General features: G+C 40.6%; 1 protein-coding gene across 2 annotated transcripts in view; it reads right to left on the bottom strand.

Annotated features, from left to right (window-relative positions):
• The window catches only part of LOC117530120 (unconventional myosin-XVIIIb-like), a 188,498-nt gene that overhangs the window by 105,651 nt on the left and 64,156 nt on the right, over window positions 1–18,691 (bottom strand). For both annotated transcript variants that reach the window (XM_034193072.1, XM_034193071.1), the window contains exons 16-24: window positions 17,243–17,323; window positions 13,741–13,861; window positions 13,523–13,670; window positions 11,982–12,165; window positions 11,761–11,911; window positions 2,188–2,297; window positions 2,024–2,089; window positions 1,816–1,944; window positions 830–973 (exon numbers count right to left, since the gene is read on the bottom strand). In XM_034193072.1, coding sequence (XP_034048963.1) covers window positions 830–973; window positions 1,816–1,944; window positions 2,024–2,089; window positions 2,188–2,297; window positions 11,761–11,911; window positions 11,982–12,165; window positions 13,523–13,670; window positions 13,741–13,861; window positions 17,243–17,323 — 1,134 coding nt within the window. The remainder of the gene's footprint in view (window positions 1–829; window positions 974–1,815; window positions 1,945–2,023; window positions 2,090–2,187; window positions 2,298–11,760; window positions 11,912–11,981; window positions 12,166–13,522; window positions 13,671–13,740; window positions 13,862–17,242; window positions 17,324–18,691) is intronic.

Below are 18,691 nucleotides of genomic sequence, written 5' to 3' on the forward strand. Positions count from 1 at the left end.
TTTACCACAAATACATATTAATTAAAAACGTATTTTTTACTCTCTTTTTTATGAATAGCTTTTTTTAATTTGTTTTATTCTTTTATTTGTGTCTTTAATTGTGTATTTGAATCTTTTAATTTACTCACTCATTTTAATTTTGATTTTAAACTCTTTTGTGCGAGGCGCATTGAGGCAACTTTTGTTGTGATTTGGTATGTTATAAATTGAATAAATTGAATTGAAAAATATTAGGCCATTCAGGGTTTTCATGTATCCTATAATACCTTGCGCGCCAGAGAGTCGCTGGATTCTGGATCAAGTTTCACTTTATATGCTTTGAAGGATTACGTCAAAACTACATCACACATTCTCACCAAATTTGCACCACAGATAGATATTAGTGCATGGAAGACTCCACTGAATTTTGGAGGTGATCCGGATCCAGACTGGTGCACATCAGAAATCCCCGATTGTTCTTGTTTTTACTGTGTTAAGAGTGATTAAGTTAATGTTGATGAGGTTTCTGACAATGTTGGTGTGGTCATTCGACCTGATGAGTGTGTTATGCTGTTGAGAAATTGGCAGTGAACAAAACATGCAGCTTTGACCATTTTAATCACATTCGAGAGAGAGAGAGAGAGAGAGCTCCCTTCTGGATAGGGAATAGTGAAAATATGTAAATTTATTTTCTTAATTTCTCCAGTACCGAAAGCAGTACCATTAAACGTTGGAACTTATCAATACTCCAGCCCTTAATGATTTAAACCCAGGCCCCATTTAATAATTATTTAAAAAGTGTTGACTTGAATCACTTTGTGTTATTGAGATTATAGAACAATATGTATACCTCTTTGGCCCTGAGTCTCTCATTTTCTATGTTGATGTCGAGCATAGGGCGCACACGGCACAAAAGTTTCCACCAGCTCCACTTTGCCACAGCCCTCAGAACTCGCAGGTTCCTCTGTAGACATCTCACTGCCAACTGCTGCACCTGGAGACAATGTTTTTAAAAATTTGTACTCTGTGCCTATAGTGTCCACAACATGCTCATAGTCCACCACATTAAACATAGTGGCCACAGCGGGTGAGATGTTTATGACTGTATACCTTCTGTGTACTGCACTCCACACATAGACACAAATTCAGTTAGAGCGGTTTAGACTTGGATCAAGATACAAATATCGTGGCAATTTGCATCATAACTGGTTCTCCAGAAATATTAGCAGACATGGTTTTTAGCACATTTGGGAGATCTGACAAAGTTTTGCTACTTGTTTTAACCCTCAGAGGTCCATGGACACGCTGTCAAATCTACATCCATGATTTTTATGTCTGGACCCCTGTGGAGTAAAATAAAGGCAATGACAAAGTGCAGTTCCTCAGTTGGCCAATTAAAAGTTATCTGTTTGTTGTGAACAGATCAGCCACGGAGATCAACAGGCACCTGGAAAGAGATCATGGTGTCATGAGGTCACTGGACATAAGGGCTAGGACATAGGATGTCTAAAAAGGATGAAGGCACCCATATATTACCTCACCATGGAAGATAAACTGGGATTTTCGGAACATAGGGATGGACCAGCTATCCCGCCTAGGTGGTTGGTAACCAGGTCCCAGGGCATCTCTGTAGTACAATAAATGTGGCAAAGAGTGGCACGAGTGCATGCTGCCAGACCTAACCTGACTTTGACGGGATGGACCTTTATCCAAATGATGTGTATCAAACTGTCCCCTCACAGTACAATAGGAAGATAAACAGTGTATCATCAGCATAAACATTAACATGGCTTGATGTTCACTCAGCAGTACAACAATCTACAGACAAAAACAAACCTTTAATTTACGATACTTCTGACGGGCAACATGTCCCTTGCAGGCTGCCTGCAGTTGGATCAACCAGCCGGTCACCTTCTGGTCCCTCTGCTGTTCCAGGTAACGTAAAACTCCTCTTTTCATAAACACCTGAGATGGAACAGGAAGAAGATGGTGCTCTGGAGAAGACATAGTGTGCCGTTTGAGTAGAAGTAAAACATGTTCTCACCCTGCTGACACCCATGACAATGCTCTTTTTATTCAGGTCCAACTCAGCCAGTAACTCCTCCACCGCCTGAGAGAAGACAGCAAGTGTGCGGAAGAGATTACAGTTTGTGCTGATGATCAGAGACATGGTCTTTATATGAGGAAAGAAACAGCATGCACTCTGACCTTTCTCTCGTCGTGACTGACAAATACAGAAGCATAGCGTTTCATGACTGGAGGAGACAATGTCTGGAAATGACACCTGAAGTCACTGAGAGTCATGTGATCTGGAAAACCTGAAAGAGAGATACAGAATAAGATATAGCTTCTGAAGCAAAAACACACCCCCATCACAGAGTTTTCAAACAAGCTAAAGCTAACAGTCTAACTTTGATTTGGGTGTTTAATGAAAGCAGATTTTTAGGGAGTGGGTGGTGGTTTTCATGACATGTAGCTTTAGTGTGGGCATTAAAAATTATGACCACTTATTTCCTCAGTAATCATTGATTAACTGGACAGACATCATTAAGCTACCAATAGCTGCTAAAAAGCAGCTAGCATACAAAATTAAAGAACATGAAAATGTCACTTAGTGCACAGTAAATTTTTGCAGAGTAAAATTTACTCTGCTGGGATAACATTTGGTCCCAGTCCAAATAGAGTTAATTATACTCTATCACCGTGCTAAATCAACTCTATCACAGTGTAAAATAAACTCTTATTTGAGTAGAAACACTTGATTTTTGATTTGACAAGATGGTAGAGCTGATTTCACAGAGTGTATTTTACTCTATTTAGACTGGGACCAAATGTTATCCTGGTAGAGTATATTTTTCTCAGCAAAATCTACTGTGTGGAAAGCTTTTTTCAGCTAGTTTCGGAGTGATGCTGAGCTGAGGGAGGACTGATGACTTGGTGAGGTATTGATCGAACCGTGACAGAATGCATAGCCACACGGAGGAGCCGGAGTTCAGGTCTCCTTCAGGGGTAGGGTGAGTCAGGCAGCCAGGGTGATGGAGCAGACCCACAAAATCTGAAATTCCTCACTTTTGGATATATACAAATGCTCAGTTTGATCAACGGAGCTTAGAGCCCCTTCACACATAGTGTAAATATGGCTGAATTACACATTAAGTGTGCATGAAGCAGGACTCGTATGCAAAATGTGTAAAATCGTAGCTGCTTCCAACGCCTTGTACACCTGTTACTACAACTATTTGCGCACATCAGGTGCTGAAAGACAGACTGTGCACTGTGAGAGCCCATTGAACACTCTCGCGGCAGGTGTCAGCCAAATTACAGGTGACACACACTCACTTCTAACACCGCTCGCATGGTACTTAGAAAATGTGTGGCCAGTCACACTATTAACACAACAATAGTCAGTGGACAATGACAATCACTGTCAGGCTGGATGTGAAATTTTGTGTGGCTTTGCAAACAGACTGTGACGTGTGTGTGTCTGCTTGCTGTCCTCATGGTGGACATAAATAAAACATATATTGCTGTGGTGACGGGCTGCAGCAAATGAGCGTGTGCATGGCATGCACATTGACAGGCTGCCCCCAGGTTGAAACGGACTGTCACCTCATAACATGCAGCGGGCGATCTGACTGTCATGTCATCCACACGACACATTGTCAGTCCTGCAGCGCGCCGTCCAAAAGACATGCATGTTAGGCAGGACATGCGCACAGGGCTGGCTGGACATGGTGCCAGCAGATGTGGACATGAGAAGAGCGTCCTGCTTCTCATTCATGTCATCTCATGAATCTCATCTCATCTCATGTACATCTGTGACCATGGGTCATATACAGAGGAACAGAGAGATCATATTTGATAAGAGGGATTCAATGAAATGCTGTGTTTTTTTTAATGGTGTGTTTTTTTTAATACATCCATCTCTTTGTTGATAGACCAGCAACAGTAGCTCAATGGTAAAGCTTTGGGCTGGCAATCAGTAAAGTGCAGGTTCGAATCCTGTGGGTGGCATGTACTTTTTTTTTCCACAGCAGGGGCACGATGTGGTTCCACACATACCAGGTGGTTTTTATTTTTTATTATTCCACATCAGTGGCATGAGGTGGTGCACTGTGTTCCTGCTGGAAAGACACCGTCGCATGAACAAACCATCGCACCGAGATCATGTACACCTGCCTGTCGGCACGATGTTTCGTGGTTCGCTCATACAAGCTGTTTCGCCGTGAGTCGCCCTGAGCTGTACTTATTTGCACTCTGTGTGAAGGGGCCTTTAGGTCTGCAGCTTAGTCTGAGGTGAGAGTAATTTAAAAATAAAATGTGATGTTACTTTTTTGGGATGCTCCTTTTATACCCAATCATGAGTGTCCTCAGTTCCCAAATGCTTATTGAGTGTTGTTAGAAGGAAAGGTGATGTAACACAGTGGTAAACATACAGATTTTTTGAAACGTGTTGCAGGCATCATTTCAAAATGAGCAAATATTTGCACAAAATCAATAAAGTTTATCAGTTTGAACATTAAATATCTTGTCTTTGTGGTGTATTCAACTGAATATAGGTTGAAAAGGATTTGCAAATCATTGTATTCTGTTTTTATTTACATTTTACACAATGTCCCAACTTCATTGGAATTGGGGTTGTACTTGTCTAAAAATAAATGTCCACGGTTACTTATGTTCATCAAGAAAGCATCTCATCTGAAACAACAGGTAAGTTATGGTTTTAATTTACAGATGAAGAAAGGTTTATAAAGAATCTTTTATTTTTTACTATTTTAATTACAAGTGTTCTACTGTAAGATTTTTTTTTTTTTTTACAATAGACAGAAATTAATTTTGAGGTTAAAAAAAAGGATTGCAAGGATTTTCTTCAGAAAATTGCTGTGTATAAATGAGCAGTTCTGTGACACGTTTCTACCACTGTAGTCTTCCGTGTTCTGGCCTGATGCCTCTTTTCTATTGGACAGCGTAAAGCTATGTCACAGCTCACAGCGGTAAAGGCTGGACTAGAATGAACTGTGACCGCAGCAGCTTGACAACAAGTGGCAATGCACACTCCTGGCGAAGTGTCGCTTTAGCTCGGATTTTGATGTGATGCTTCGCTTTGCGTCAAAACACAAAAAGTCTCAAAAATAATGCTTTTTAGACCGATTCGCAACATGTCTAATGCCCTCGACACTTCTGTTGTGAAACGCCCATTTCACATCTTTGACTCAGTGGCACACACTACCTGTCACGCAAAGAAACCATGTCCGTAATCATGCATAACTTACAACTGGTTTAAAAACAGCTTAAGCTATTGAGTTATAAAAAAAATATATTAACTCCGTACCCCTGTAGTTGTCTTGTTTATTTTGGACATGTAAATATGTGCTTCTATGAGAATCGGCTACGTTTTAGAGTCAACCTCAAATGGCCATTCAAGGAACTGCAACATTTTCCATTTGTAGGGAGGCTTCATTTTCAATGGCTGAAGGCTGAGGGTTTGATTTTGATCTTCCCCACCTCCAACTCAGTATCCACCTACAGGCTCTGACTGCGGCTCCATGATTTAAAGACTGCAATCTTTGGCCATTTACATTATAAATGGTGTGACTAGGCTGTCCCTTTTCAAAGGCTGCTGATGAAGTGGCCATCGTTTGCAGCCTTCTTTTAGACCACAAACAAATGCAACAGGTAGATAGATCCTTGACAGCCCAAACAATCCCATGAGCCATTCTGCTCCTGGGAGTCAAAGCAAAATAAAACTAAACAAAATAAACTCCAGTAACAAAAGAATAAATGCCAGTAATAAAAAAGACAGTACAACAGTGCATAAAAATCCAAAATACACAGAACGGACTGGACTGCATTTATATAGCGCTATTACATCTGCTTCAGAAGCTCAACACGCTTTACAATGGCGCCTCACATTCACCAGTTCATACAGACACACTCACACACTGAGTTCAGGGTGTTGCCATTCACTGGCACTCACTACACACTGAGAGCAACTAGGAGATTAAGAAAAAGGTGCGAGTTATAATCCTGTGCGATTTATACTCCAGTGTGATTTATTACGTCCGCCAAGGAGGTTGTGTTTTCGGTCACGTCAGTTTGTTTGTTGGTTGGTTGGTTTGTTAGCAGGATTACTCAAAAAAATCCTCAACTGATTTCAATTCATTTTTTTCCAGGGGTGTATCTTGGCCAAACTTAAAACTCATTAAATTTTGGTAATGATCCAGAACACGATCCGGATCCAGTAATTTTTTAAAGGATTCTTTATCATTGCAGGATAGGGCCAATTTCAACATTTTTGCATCTAACTTCATGAAGACAGGTCACAAAGACTGAACAAAAATTAAGTTACGACACAACAATAATTTAGCATTTGTTTCTCCTCATTGAATAAACTTATTAGAAAATTAAAAAAAAACTTGTGTAGTTCGTGCAGTTTCTCTTTATAAATACATTTGCTGAAGATCTAAGGGTTTAACCCTCTGGGGCTGACGCCGTCGTATACGACAGCTGAGACCAAGCTTTACTAAATTATAAATACCTTTTTAATGATATGAGATAGAAATTGACTTTGTTTTGCTGAAAAGTTAACTCCATGGACATTCGAGCCACCGTCCACTATCTTTGTACTCGTCATAGAAGCTGAGTGATAGTGAGCAATGTGAGTGTCCAATCGGAATTGGTTCACCGTCACATGGTTTTCCAAAATCCAATCGTAGGGCAGATTCACCTTACGTGACACACCAAAGATTGTTTTTAGGAGTGATGTGTTACTAGTTTATTATAGTTTGCTGTGGGTTTTGAATAAATGTGTGTGGAAAATTATTTCCGCTTTACTTTTTCCTTTCTTATTTCTGATTGTAAACCTTTATTACACTTACAAAACACAACTATAGCATATATTTTGAAAGTACAGGTTGTCCTAAAAAAAGAGACATAAAACTTGATTGTGGGATGCAGGGAGAGCTGTTAACAGCAATAATAAAACATTTATAAAAAAACGTTTATTAACTGTCAAAAAAATGCCCTCGGACCACAGAGGGTTAACCACTGAATCTGAAACATGATGGTAGATGCGTGAAACAATGTGGAATAAGTCTCTATGCCAAAGGGTATTCCATGTGACGTCAGTGACCCTCTGGCCTTGGCGGAGGTTTGCGCTCTCCAAGTGCTTCTAGTTTATGTATGTTTCTTTCCTCTTCAAGAGGCATTTTTTCACAGTGCAACTTATATTCCGCAAAATATGGTAATGTGTAGCAAACAGAATATAAACCAGAATCTCCAGCAACTGAATCTCAAACTATCTAAAGACTAAACCAACTTAACTGTATAATACCTTAATTTAAAAGTCATTAATTTAATATTTCCATTGACATACAATCCATTACTCGTGTTTAATGTTCCTATAGTTACATCCCATTTATTTTACTGTGTGAAGTATTACAGTGACACATCTTTGCCTTTGTTTGCAAACTAATCTGGGATCATCTGTAAGAGCTATGTGTTGCATGACTTCTCAATGTTTCATTTATTAAAAAGTTTTACTGGAATTTTGTTATTTACATGTTACGAACTAAATATAAAGCTAACAAAATCCATATATAATAAATAAATATGTATAATATGAAGTTAACAGAATATGAAACCAACTAAATCTAAAAACTAACTAAACATGAAACCAATTTAATTTCAAACTAATTTAATATAAAATACATTATTTATATCTAATATTCCTATAATAAAAGCCGATTTATTTTACTGTGTGAGATACTGGCACTGCACTGGCACCGCTTGGGCTTTTTGTCCAAACTACTTTGTATAATTCTGAATAAGTCATGCATTCAATGTTTTATTCAAACTGTGGTGTTTTATTTAGCATTTTTGAATGTGAAATCAACAGACTGGATTTTGGACTGTAGAAAATATGCCAAAAAATATAAAAGGACAACTTTAATTATTCAGAACCACTGCTCAAGTATACAATATGAATGCATTATTTATGTATAGATGTATTGTTTGAACAAGAGCACTTTGGAAATGGAATGACTAGTCATACTAACTTTCTGTATAAATAAATTCAGAACCGGCAGCAGATCAACATTATCATTACAACTTTATGTCCATTATAAGTGCAGGTTTTGTTTTGTTCCAAAGAACCGCAGGATCATGTTAGCTTTGACAGTCCAGTAACACTTGGAAATTGGCAGAGGTTTCTAAAGTAAATTATTTGAAATAAGTGAATTTTGTTGTAAATGCCGCGTCCAGCAAGTTTTTATTTATGGAATTTCAAGCTGGCAGGATTGCTGCTTTGTAAAAGACTGATGTGGACACGGTTAATGAATAATTCCAAAAGATGTCTGGTAAAAAATACTCCATTTAATATTAGACTATAGTAATTCACCATAAATGTGTAATGCTGTGATCACAGTAGCGATTGACAGCACTAATTTTATTTTGCAGTCTATAAATACATGTAAATAGTCTGGACTGGAAACTGAAGGCGTTTGGACACCTGAATGTCCGAAACAAGGTTTGTACCAAGATTCATCCCATCCTGTCTATGGGTGATGCCGAGACCCTGATTCATGCATTTGTCTCTTCTAGACTGGACTACTGCAGTGTTCAATTTTCTGGTTTACTGCAGTCCAGCATTAAGGGTCTCCAATTGGTTCCAAATGCCGCTGCCAGACTTTTGACAGGAAGCAGAAGGTTTGACCACATTACACCCATTTTGCCGTCTCTTCACTGGCTTCCTGTCCCTGTGAGATCAGATTTTAAGGTTCTGTTATTATTCATAAACTGGCCCCTCCCTACTTAGCTGACCTACTTAAACCCTACGTACCGGCCCAGGCTCTGCGTTCTCAAGGTGCAAGACTACTTAGTGTCCCGAGGGTGAATTAAAAAGTCTGCGAATCACAGAGCTTTCTCTTATCGTGCCCCTGTTCTGTGGAATGATCTCCCTGCGTCAGCAAAACAGTCAGATTCTGTAGAGACTTTCAAGTTCAGACTTAAGAGGCACTTAATTTCCCTTTTGTATGGCTAGCATACTGGCATAGTATGGTTCTATGCTTTCTACCCTTTTAAATTAATTCTATTAGGAAACGGAGCGTGTCGTGGCCTCAACTTTATCTGAAGTCTGGGTCTTTTAGTGAAGCTTAAGGATAGTGACCGATGATCACTTTAGTGTTTCTTCTGTTTTTCTTGTTGCTAAATGCTGATAAATTATACTGTATTTGTTGTCTTTCTGCCGCCTGATTCTATTTTTTTCTCTCTGTTTACGGTGCAGCTCCATCCAGAGATGGGAGTGGGTATTTTTCTTCTGCAGGCCTCCCGTCTTATGCATCAGCATGGACTCCCAAAATCTCCCCAAATTTCCTGGATAATTTCCTGTATTGTCTATTGTGTCGGTAGCATGGCCCAAGCAGAGGGCCACCCCATTTGAGTCTGCTCTGCTTTAGGTTTCTTCCTCAAATTATCAGAGGGAGTTTTTCCTTACCACTGCTGCCTGTGTGCTTGCTCTAGGGGTTGGTAAGTTTGACCTTACTCGTGTGAAGCACCTTGAGGCAACTTGTGATTTGGCGCTATATAAATGAAAATAAGTTGAAAGTGAAAAGTTCATGTTTTTGCACTTTTTACAGTTAGTTTGGTTTGTCATGTCAATGTTGCGTTCACATTCAAGAAACTTTCAGGAAGTATTTACTTCCTGACATTATAATCTATCTCCCTATACTTGTCATGAACCGAGGAGGCGTGAACCAGAAGGCAGTCGGAGACATATGCAGACTCACAGGCTGAGGAGTAGGACTAATCAAAAAGGACTTTGTCTTAAAAAGCCAGGCAGGGGTTCAATACACAGTTTGACAGCTAGGAATGGGTAAGTGGCAGACAAGACTGAGGCAGAGGCAAAGTTCAATAACACTGAGAGATGAAGTACAAGGGGCTGAGACAAAAGAGAGGTCCAAAAACATAGTGAGGTCATACATGGCCAAATACAGGAGCAAAGACTAAACAAAGACTAAGAACAAGGCTGGGACAAGGGCTGTGGCACAGGGCAAAAGGCACAACAAACTAGCAGTGAGGTATGAGGCACATGAGGCATCACAATGCAGAGGGTAAGCAGGGCTTGATGTGAGACAGGCGCGGAGAACGTTCAGCAAGAGGGCGTGGTCGAACAAAGACGAGGGAAGACGGGAAACAAGAGAGAAGAGTGACGGGTGTGAAAATGAAAGTGAAAGTAACTCCACCCAAAACCCACAGCGATAAAAATAAAATACCTAAAACAAAGATGAACAAAAACAAAGGGACAAATAAAATACTAACATGAAAATAACAAAGAATCCAACTAGGAATGATGAAGGATTATGAATTGAATTTGTTAATTGTATGGAGTAAAGTAAGTCCCTTCGGCTGCTCCCTTGTTTGCACTTGGGGTCGCCACAGCAAATCCTAGATGGATCTGCGTGTTGAATTGGCACATGTTTTACGCCGGATGCCCTTCCTGACGCAACTCCACATTACATGGAGAAATGTGGCAGGGGTGGGATTTGAACCCGGAACCTTCTGAACTGAAACCAAGCGCATTAACCACTTGGCCACCACCCCTGCTCTTGTTAATTGTATGGAGTATTTATTGAAATGTAGTTGTGACTTAGTTGTATGTATTATTTATCGCTGGAGTGTAATTGTGATTTTAAGTTATTGGACCCCAGGAATACTAGCAACCACTTAGTGGAAGCTAATGGGGTTCCAAATAAATAAAGAAATCCAACTAGGAAACAAATGAAAGAACTGAAAAGAGATCAACCAGAATGGAACTCGCCATACGGCAAACAGCTATACACCTTATCCAGGACGTCAGCCACTGCATCGATGATTAGCTACGTGGGAACACAGTACGCTAGAAGTATTCGAACATGAGCAGCATTAATTGTTCAGTTCGTGGGTGCCACAACAACTGGAAGAAGAGGAAACTATCGCTTTCAGAACGATGTTTTGAACATGGAAAGGAGAGATCTGTGGACCAGCATTTAAATTGTTCCCTCCTCCACTGAAAGACGAGGATCTCCAGTGCTGGCTAAAGGTGCTAAAATTGAAAAATCAACCCAAACGTCCCTATGTCTGTTCTTTTGATTTTGTGGAGAAAAACCCACACCACTGGATCCTATCCAGAGAAATGGTTGGACTACAACGCTCCGTTGAAGAAGCCTCGACGGATGCTAATGAGACAAATGGGTAAGCTGTGTTTGTAGCGTTAGCTACTATCTAATTTACTCATTTTCCGGCATTGGATACAACCAAACACTGCATGAAATAACACCATAGTGATATTAACATTACGTAATCTTGGCATTACGGTGGTACTACTTGTCGGGTAGAATTTTAACTTGATTCAAGGAGATATTGATAGGCTTTGGTGCTTTTAAACAGTAGTTCCTCATAACCAAACTGTCCACACAAAGTAGTGAACAATATCAGCATACATAATCGAGGGACACTTTTACATTTCATCTTCCCACTCTGTTATGACCCGTGGGTGAGCCAGAGTCGTTCCCTTTGAGCTTTTCAAAATGGTTTTTGCTTCTACCCATGTAATATCTTCCATCGTTCTTTACTGAAAACACCGCTCACCGGACGTCCTAAGACAAAATGGAAATACCTCTGTTGTAAAAGTGGGCTGCGCTGAATAAAGTGAATACAATTATGTACAGAGAATGTATAGGTGCAATCAAGGAATCTATTGTAACATTGATAATGGCTCCAAAAAGCAAAGGGAGATGTGCAGACCTGTACGGTAGAACTGCAGGGCCGACAAGATCTGTGTGGAGTGCAACTGGACTCTGAGTGCTGGGATGTCAAAGGACCCGCTGTCAGCTTTAGCACTCACACACTGCAGAAACACTGGCCGGGTTCGACGGATCAGATTCACTAGAGCGTCCTGGAAAGTGGGGGAAAGTCAGAGACATACTTTGGCACCACTGCTCGATTATGGACGTTAGGATACTTACTGCCTGTAGTTTTACTGCGATACTCTGAGAGTGTCTGCGTATGGCTGCCATTCCCCCACTGAGGGTTTTCCTGATGGTACCGTTCCTCTGCAGAGAACGTTGGTTACCACCCTCCAAACCCCCCAGGCCATGGCAAAGAGGAGGCAGAGAGATTTTGGGAGTAAACAAGGCCTTCAACACACCTCTGATGAAGACAAAGAAAGAAAGTAAGTCCCACTTAGGCCCTGAGGCCCACTGATACCAGTACTTATCCTCAAATTCTAACAAAACCAAGAGAGATGTTACACTATGTTCATACCAGCTATGAAAATGATGGTATGGAAGCAAGTTAGATAAAGACATTAAAATGAAAATGTTGTGGTTATAATTCCGAACCTAAATTCTTCCTTCCTGTCAAGGTAGTATTTAAGGGATTTTAAATGTTTTGGATTACACTATGAAGGAGAAATGCCAAACCCTGTACTTGGCACAGATTTTCACTAACAATGTATTTCCCTTGATAGATGATAAATTAATATTAGACAAATGGATAAAACAGGCTATAACACTATAATCCAGTGTCTGAATGTGAAATACTTCATTTTCATGCAAATCTATGTCAGAAGATGATTCTCCATTTACAACTCCATAAAAAGTGGTCGTGAAATTCAACAGGAAAGAACTCTTTGAAGGTGAATCAATGTCTGGGTCACCGTTCAACTGCCTCCATCCAGGACAACAGTGATCAGAAGAGGTGGGACGAAGTCACCATCAGGTCACTGTCAAGTCATGAATCAGCAAGTTCCAAGTCAAGTCTCAACTTATAATGACCACCAATTGTTTGCAAGCTGACTTGACTTGAGACTTGCAGATTGATGACTTGAGAATGACTTGATAGTGACTTCGTCCCACCTCTGCATCAAGGTGAAATACCCAGTAAAATGGTCCTCATTTCATTAAACCTGTAAAATACTTTCCTGACTTGGAATCAATGGATGTCCAAGTCTTTATAAACATAAATAAGCAAATGGCTAGAAAGTATTTTCAAGATGATGAAGATGTCTTATTGTCCACTGAGAAAATTTTAATGGGCAGACATTCAAGCACTGTTGATGGAAAATGTATTTGCACCACCAAGGGAAAGATTTTTAAAATTCTTGGATGGTCATATTTGTAGTTAGTTTTTCCAACACTAGTACATCAGATCTGATTAGAGCAGCCTGAGATTATTTCCTTGTACATCTTAGCTTGGGGGATGGTGGGGGAGTAAAGTGATGGGTTGTTGAATTGATCTCATGGACTGAAGAAAGTGTGTTTAGTTGGCTTTCAACAAATAGTCTCATAGGTCTAAAATGAATGGATCAATCTGTTGATTTGTTGGAGGGTCAATCAACAGTGGCAATGGGGGAAGTGTAGGTGGAAAAGTGTAACACTCAATATTTAATATCTGAATTCTTGAATTGCTATGGTGCTTGGAATAAAAAACATCTCAAACTTTCTTGAAACAGACAAGAAGACGATCTCCACTCTCACCTCCAAAGCAGTCAAACAACACGACTCACATGCTGGAGTTCTGCAGCAGACAGATGGCGCTGAGAGCAGACGGGTTGTTCTGGATCAGACCAAACCATCCAGTCAGGTCGTACCGGATTGGATCACAGCCCAACATGTGGTTAACTTCACAGTGCAGTGGCTGTTCACACTGGCGCACTGCACAGATAACAATATTCACAACAAGCCTATACTGCATCGACCTTATGTACATGTGGAGGAGCTTTACCAGTGTTGCTGTAATACTGGCAAACTCTTTCCAGGACACTGTTCTCACTGGATGCTGGTGTCCCCATCTCCTCATCCAACACCCACAACAGACCTCTGGGGGTCTCATCTATGGACCGGACCTTGGAAGTACAGAGGAACAGGGTGCTCACTTGTTTTTCAGATTTCCTATTATCTCAACACTAAAATAAAGGCCTACCAGCCTTAGAGCTCCATCATACACCCAACAATACCCAACACAAAGCCCAGAGTCCTTCCGAGTTACCACCCAACACAGTTGCACTCACATGGGTGTTTTGTTCTAAAAATCTGGCATGTTGGTATCAGCTGATATCATCTTTCAGAAAGCGTTTGCACCGTAGACTACCCAAAAAACTTGATCTAAAGTCCAGCATTATCTAGTGCTGCATAGAGATACCAGCACTCAGACATGGATTACATAAGCAGGTTCACAATGCATGCATACACTGCTTGCGCAGTCACCTACATATGTGAAATATTAATATGATGGAAAGTTAGAGCAACTGTAGGCAACGAAAAAAAAAGAGAAGGAGAAAAGAACTTTCACAAGAGACGTGCCCCCTTCCCATCCCCCAACGTATTTTAACCTTCTCCTCTTGCACATTTGTATCCTACTCAGAAAATGAATGCACTGTAAAAGAAGACCAAACATATATTTCTGGAGTCCACCAATCCAGATCTGGATCACCTCCAAAATTCAATGGAGTCTTCCATGCCCTAATATCTATCTGTGGTCCAGATTTGGTGAGAATCTGTGAAATAGTTTTGAAGTAATCCTTCAAAGACAATATAAAGTGAAATCTTGATCCAGAATCCGGATCCAGATCACCTCCAAAATTCAGTGGAGCCTTCTATGCCCTAATATGTACAGTTGTATGTAAAAGTTTGGGCATCTGTGTTGAAAATGTTGTCAAAATGCATGAAGTAGTTTTGACATAATCCTTCAAAGCATATATCCAGAGCAACTTTAAGTTTTGACCCCTGTACAAACTGAAACTGATCTTTGTCACCATTTTTGCTGTTTTTACCCCAGAACTCCAGAACATTCAGTCATAGATAGTCCAAACTATACCTTTTTGGAATTGTTATGATCAGACAAATAATGCTGTATAGTTTTCAACATGACTGGAGCACTTTTCAATTTTGACCCCTGCGTAAATTCTTTATTCACCCCTGTAGCTCATTAGAGGTCAGCCCCATATATGAAAATAAACATTAGATAATTTAGAATATGTGTGCCAAATTCCATGCTTTTATCATAAAATGAACAATTTTTATGAAAATTTTAGCTAAGCTGCACCACTATTATTATTTCAGCGTGTGAAAACACATTTGTAACTTTAGTTACTTTTTAACAGTTGCAATTATACAAAACTGGTTCATTTGCATCCATATGTGAAGATACCAGTAATTACATTTTGTCCTTAAAAATGCCAGGTAACAATAATACTGAACAAGACTGTACATTTGAGCATGTCATGCTCGGCCCCAGCACGGAGTTTAGGTCTTACGTTATTTCCTCTATTGTTTTCTGGTTTTAGTTTTCATAGGTTTATACTTTATCATGTAAATCTCAGTTTGGTTCTGTTTATTGCTTTTCTTAGTGTTGCACTTTTGTCACTGGTTCATTCTTTGGTTATCATTTTTCTGTAGTTGGTTGGTGTATTTTCTCACTCATGATCCTTTAAGTTACTTTAGTCTTAGTTTAGTTCTGTTTATCACATTTATTGTATTATGCTTTAGTCACAGATTTTCGTTATTTTTTTATCTTCAGTGTTGCTTATCTGATTATATTCCATTTGTTATTTATTGCATGTTCTGTTTATCACTTATCTTGGTTTATTTATTGCATTATTCTGTAGTCACCAGGTTTGTTTATTCATTGTTATAGTAGTTTGTTTGTTATCATCATTTATTGTATTCACTTTTATGTCTCAGTCAGTATCAGTTCTGTCCTAGTTTGGTTTAATATTAGGTTTCTTGTTTTTCCGCTTTCTAGACTAGTCACAGTATTTCTTAGTTTTGCCCCTCTTGTTTTGCTCACACATTATTGTTTGTCTGGAATACATCACATTATTCAGTTAGTTTTTCTGTCACTTACTTCTCTTGCTTTGCACCACTTTGTTTTTCACTCATGTACTTTCTTGCGTCTTCTTTGATTCAAATAACCATACCTTTTCAGAAGCTTCCGCACACCTGCTTCACATCACCTTTGTTGTGTAGTGACACGGACCCACAACAGGGGGCGTAAATGAACGGACAATAGAAGGAGTTAAATTTGAACACTTTACTGTTGTGAATGCCACAACCAAACACAGCGGATTATAGAATAAATACAAAGTCAACGGATAAAGGTGTCGTGTGGGCAGGCTTGACGATAGGAGACCTCCGTCTAGAGAAGAACCGGAACCACACGATTTCCTCCGCCACCGACCCCAAGGATACTGGAGCCGCTAGGTCCCGAGTCCCTCAGGTGGCCACCGTCTCCGCGTGTCAGATCTGGTACTGCTGGCAAAGAGCAAAGACAGTCAAGTGTGGGTGTGTGTACACCCAGTAACAACACGGTGGGAATTCCACCTCCACCTCAAATCACACACTCGTGCAGCTCCTGTTTAACCACTTATCTGGTTGGGGTGTGAGGCGAAGCCGTCGCTAATCACACCAAACGCCAATCCAGCAGATAAGGAAACACCACAGGAAAACGGCTGCAAAAAGAGCTCAGATTCTTTGTCAGAGTTGACGATAGCTGAGAAGTTACCTCCGTAGAAGAACGATATCTCGGCGACGTGGTGGAGGTGTCATCCTGCTTTTATCCGGGGTGAGTGCAGATGATCGGTGACAGCTGTCATAGTTGATGAGTGACAGCTGTCACCTCGGCTGTTCCTGTGAGGCGGCAGCGCCCTCTCGTGCCTGAAGCCCGCACTTCAGACAGGGCGCCCTCTGGTGGTGGGCCAGCAGTACCTCCTCTTCTGGCGGCCCACACAACAACCTTGATTACTTTGCTCCTTATTTAAGCCCTCACAGTTCCACAGCTGACTGTTGACCTGATTGTTGACTTAGTTCACTTTCTCGCCTCTTGTTCACATCCTGTTTGCTCATCAGTGTATTTTTACCTTGCTTGTGTACCCCAACCTCCGCCTCACCATTGCCTTGAACTCAGCCTGTTTTTGACTCTGCCTCTGTTTTGCCTATTTAATTCCTTGACACCATCTGTATGAACATTGCTCGTTTCTAGAACATGACCCAGCCTGCAACATGTCTGATACCTCTGCTTGTAAGTCTAACTACCTGTGTACCAAACCCCATGTCTGGTCATCAGATAAAGCCTTTTACCTATCTAAACCAGCCATGCCTGAGAGTCTGCAATTGGTCTCCCACCGTTTCCTGTGTCAAGCCACCACCAGTCCTGACAGAGCATAAAACATCTTAACTCTCAGTTAGAAAGTGGTTTCTGCATGGAGTCATTGCGGTTAACTGTGTACCTGTGGAGGAGCCTGGTCGATAGCAGACACCACCTCAGCGGGGCTGCTCTCAGGACATTCAAACTTCACAGAGATCCTCTCCTATAACAGAAATCACACATGTGAAGGGTGGGCAGACTACAGCACCATCAAGCCCCAACCCCACCCAATAATTTAAGTCACCTCAAAGCAACCTCAACAGAAAACTGATATTTGCAATTCAAATCCTTTTTAAGCCTCCATTTCTCAACACAACCATTCTTTAATTGGTCAGGTTTTGTAGCATTCCCAGTTTCCAATGAGATATTCCAACACTGACATAAGAAGAGAATCGGCTCTATCGTGGTGATCAACTTTATTCTGGCTTTAGAATAATAGCTTCATCCTTGGTCAACATCCTTTTATGTCATGATGTTGGCAACTTCTCTTGAAAAGGCAGACATTCAATTCAATTTATTGAACTTATAGAGCGCCAAATCATGACGCGTCGCCTCAAGGCGCTTCAAAGAAAACAACAACAACAGATTAAACCAAAAGATCAAAGAGAGTAATTAAAGATTTGAAGCATAATAAAAAAAGTTTAAAAAAGTAAAAAGAATATAAAGCATAGTAAAACAATATGTTAATCATATAAAATAGAAAACAATTGCATCATCAATCGCCACTTAAAAGTCTCAACAGAGTCCCACTGCCTCACTAACGCAGGGAGAGCATTCCACAGGACCGGGGCACGATAACAGAAGGCTCTATTTCTTGCAGACTTTTTATTCACCCGAGGGACACAAAGTAAGCCTGTGTCCTGTGAACACAAAGCCTGGGCCGGTATGTAGGGTTTAAGTAGATCAGCCAAATAGGACGGTGCCAGTCCGTGAACAATTTTATAGGCCAGTAGCAGGACCTTAAAATCTGATCTCACAGAGAAAGGAAGCCAGTGAAGAGATGCCAAAATTGGTGTAATGTGGTCAAACTTTCTGCTTCCTGTCAAAAGTCTAGCAGCAGCATTTTGAACCAACTGAAGACCCCCAATTCTGGACTGTGGTAACCCAGAAAATAAAACGTTGCAATAATCCAATCTAGAAGAGACAAATGCATGAATCAGGGTCTCAGCATCAGCCATGGACAGGATGGGACAAATCTTCACTATATTTCGCAGGTGGAATAAGACAGTCCTCCTAATATCTCTAATGTGGAGGTCAAAGGACAAAGATTACCCCAAGGTTGTGCACTTTGTCAGTATGATGGATGACACATGAGCCTAGGCTAAGGGCTAGCTGGTCATATTGATGATAATGTCTCACTGGACCAAGAACCAGTGAGATATCACTGAGTTTAAAAGTAGGAATACTGACTGGGGGATACCGAGGCGTTCACAGGCCACTGTGGAGATATAATCTCTTCACCTATTCCTGGGCCTTCACCAGGGTCTCCTCCCAGATGGACGTGCCTGGAACACCTCCCTAGGGAAGTGCC

Source organism: Thalassophryne amazonica, chromosome 17 (genome assembly GCF_902500255.1).
Source record: "Thalassophryne amazonica chromosome 17, fThaAma1.1, whole genome shotgun sequence".
Classification (NCBI taxonomy): domain Eukaryota; kingdom Metazoa; phylum Chordata; class Actinopteri; order Batrachoidiformes; family Batrachoididae; genus Thalassophryne; species Thalassophryne amazonica.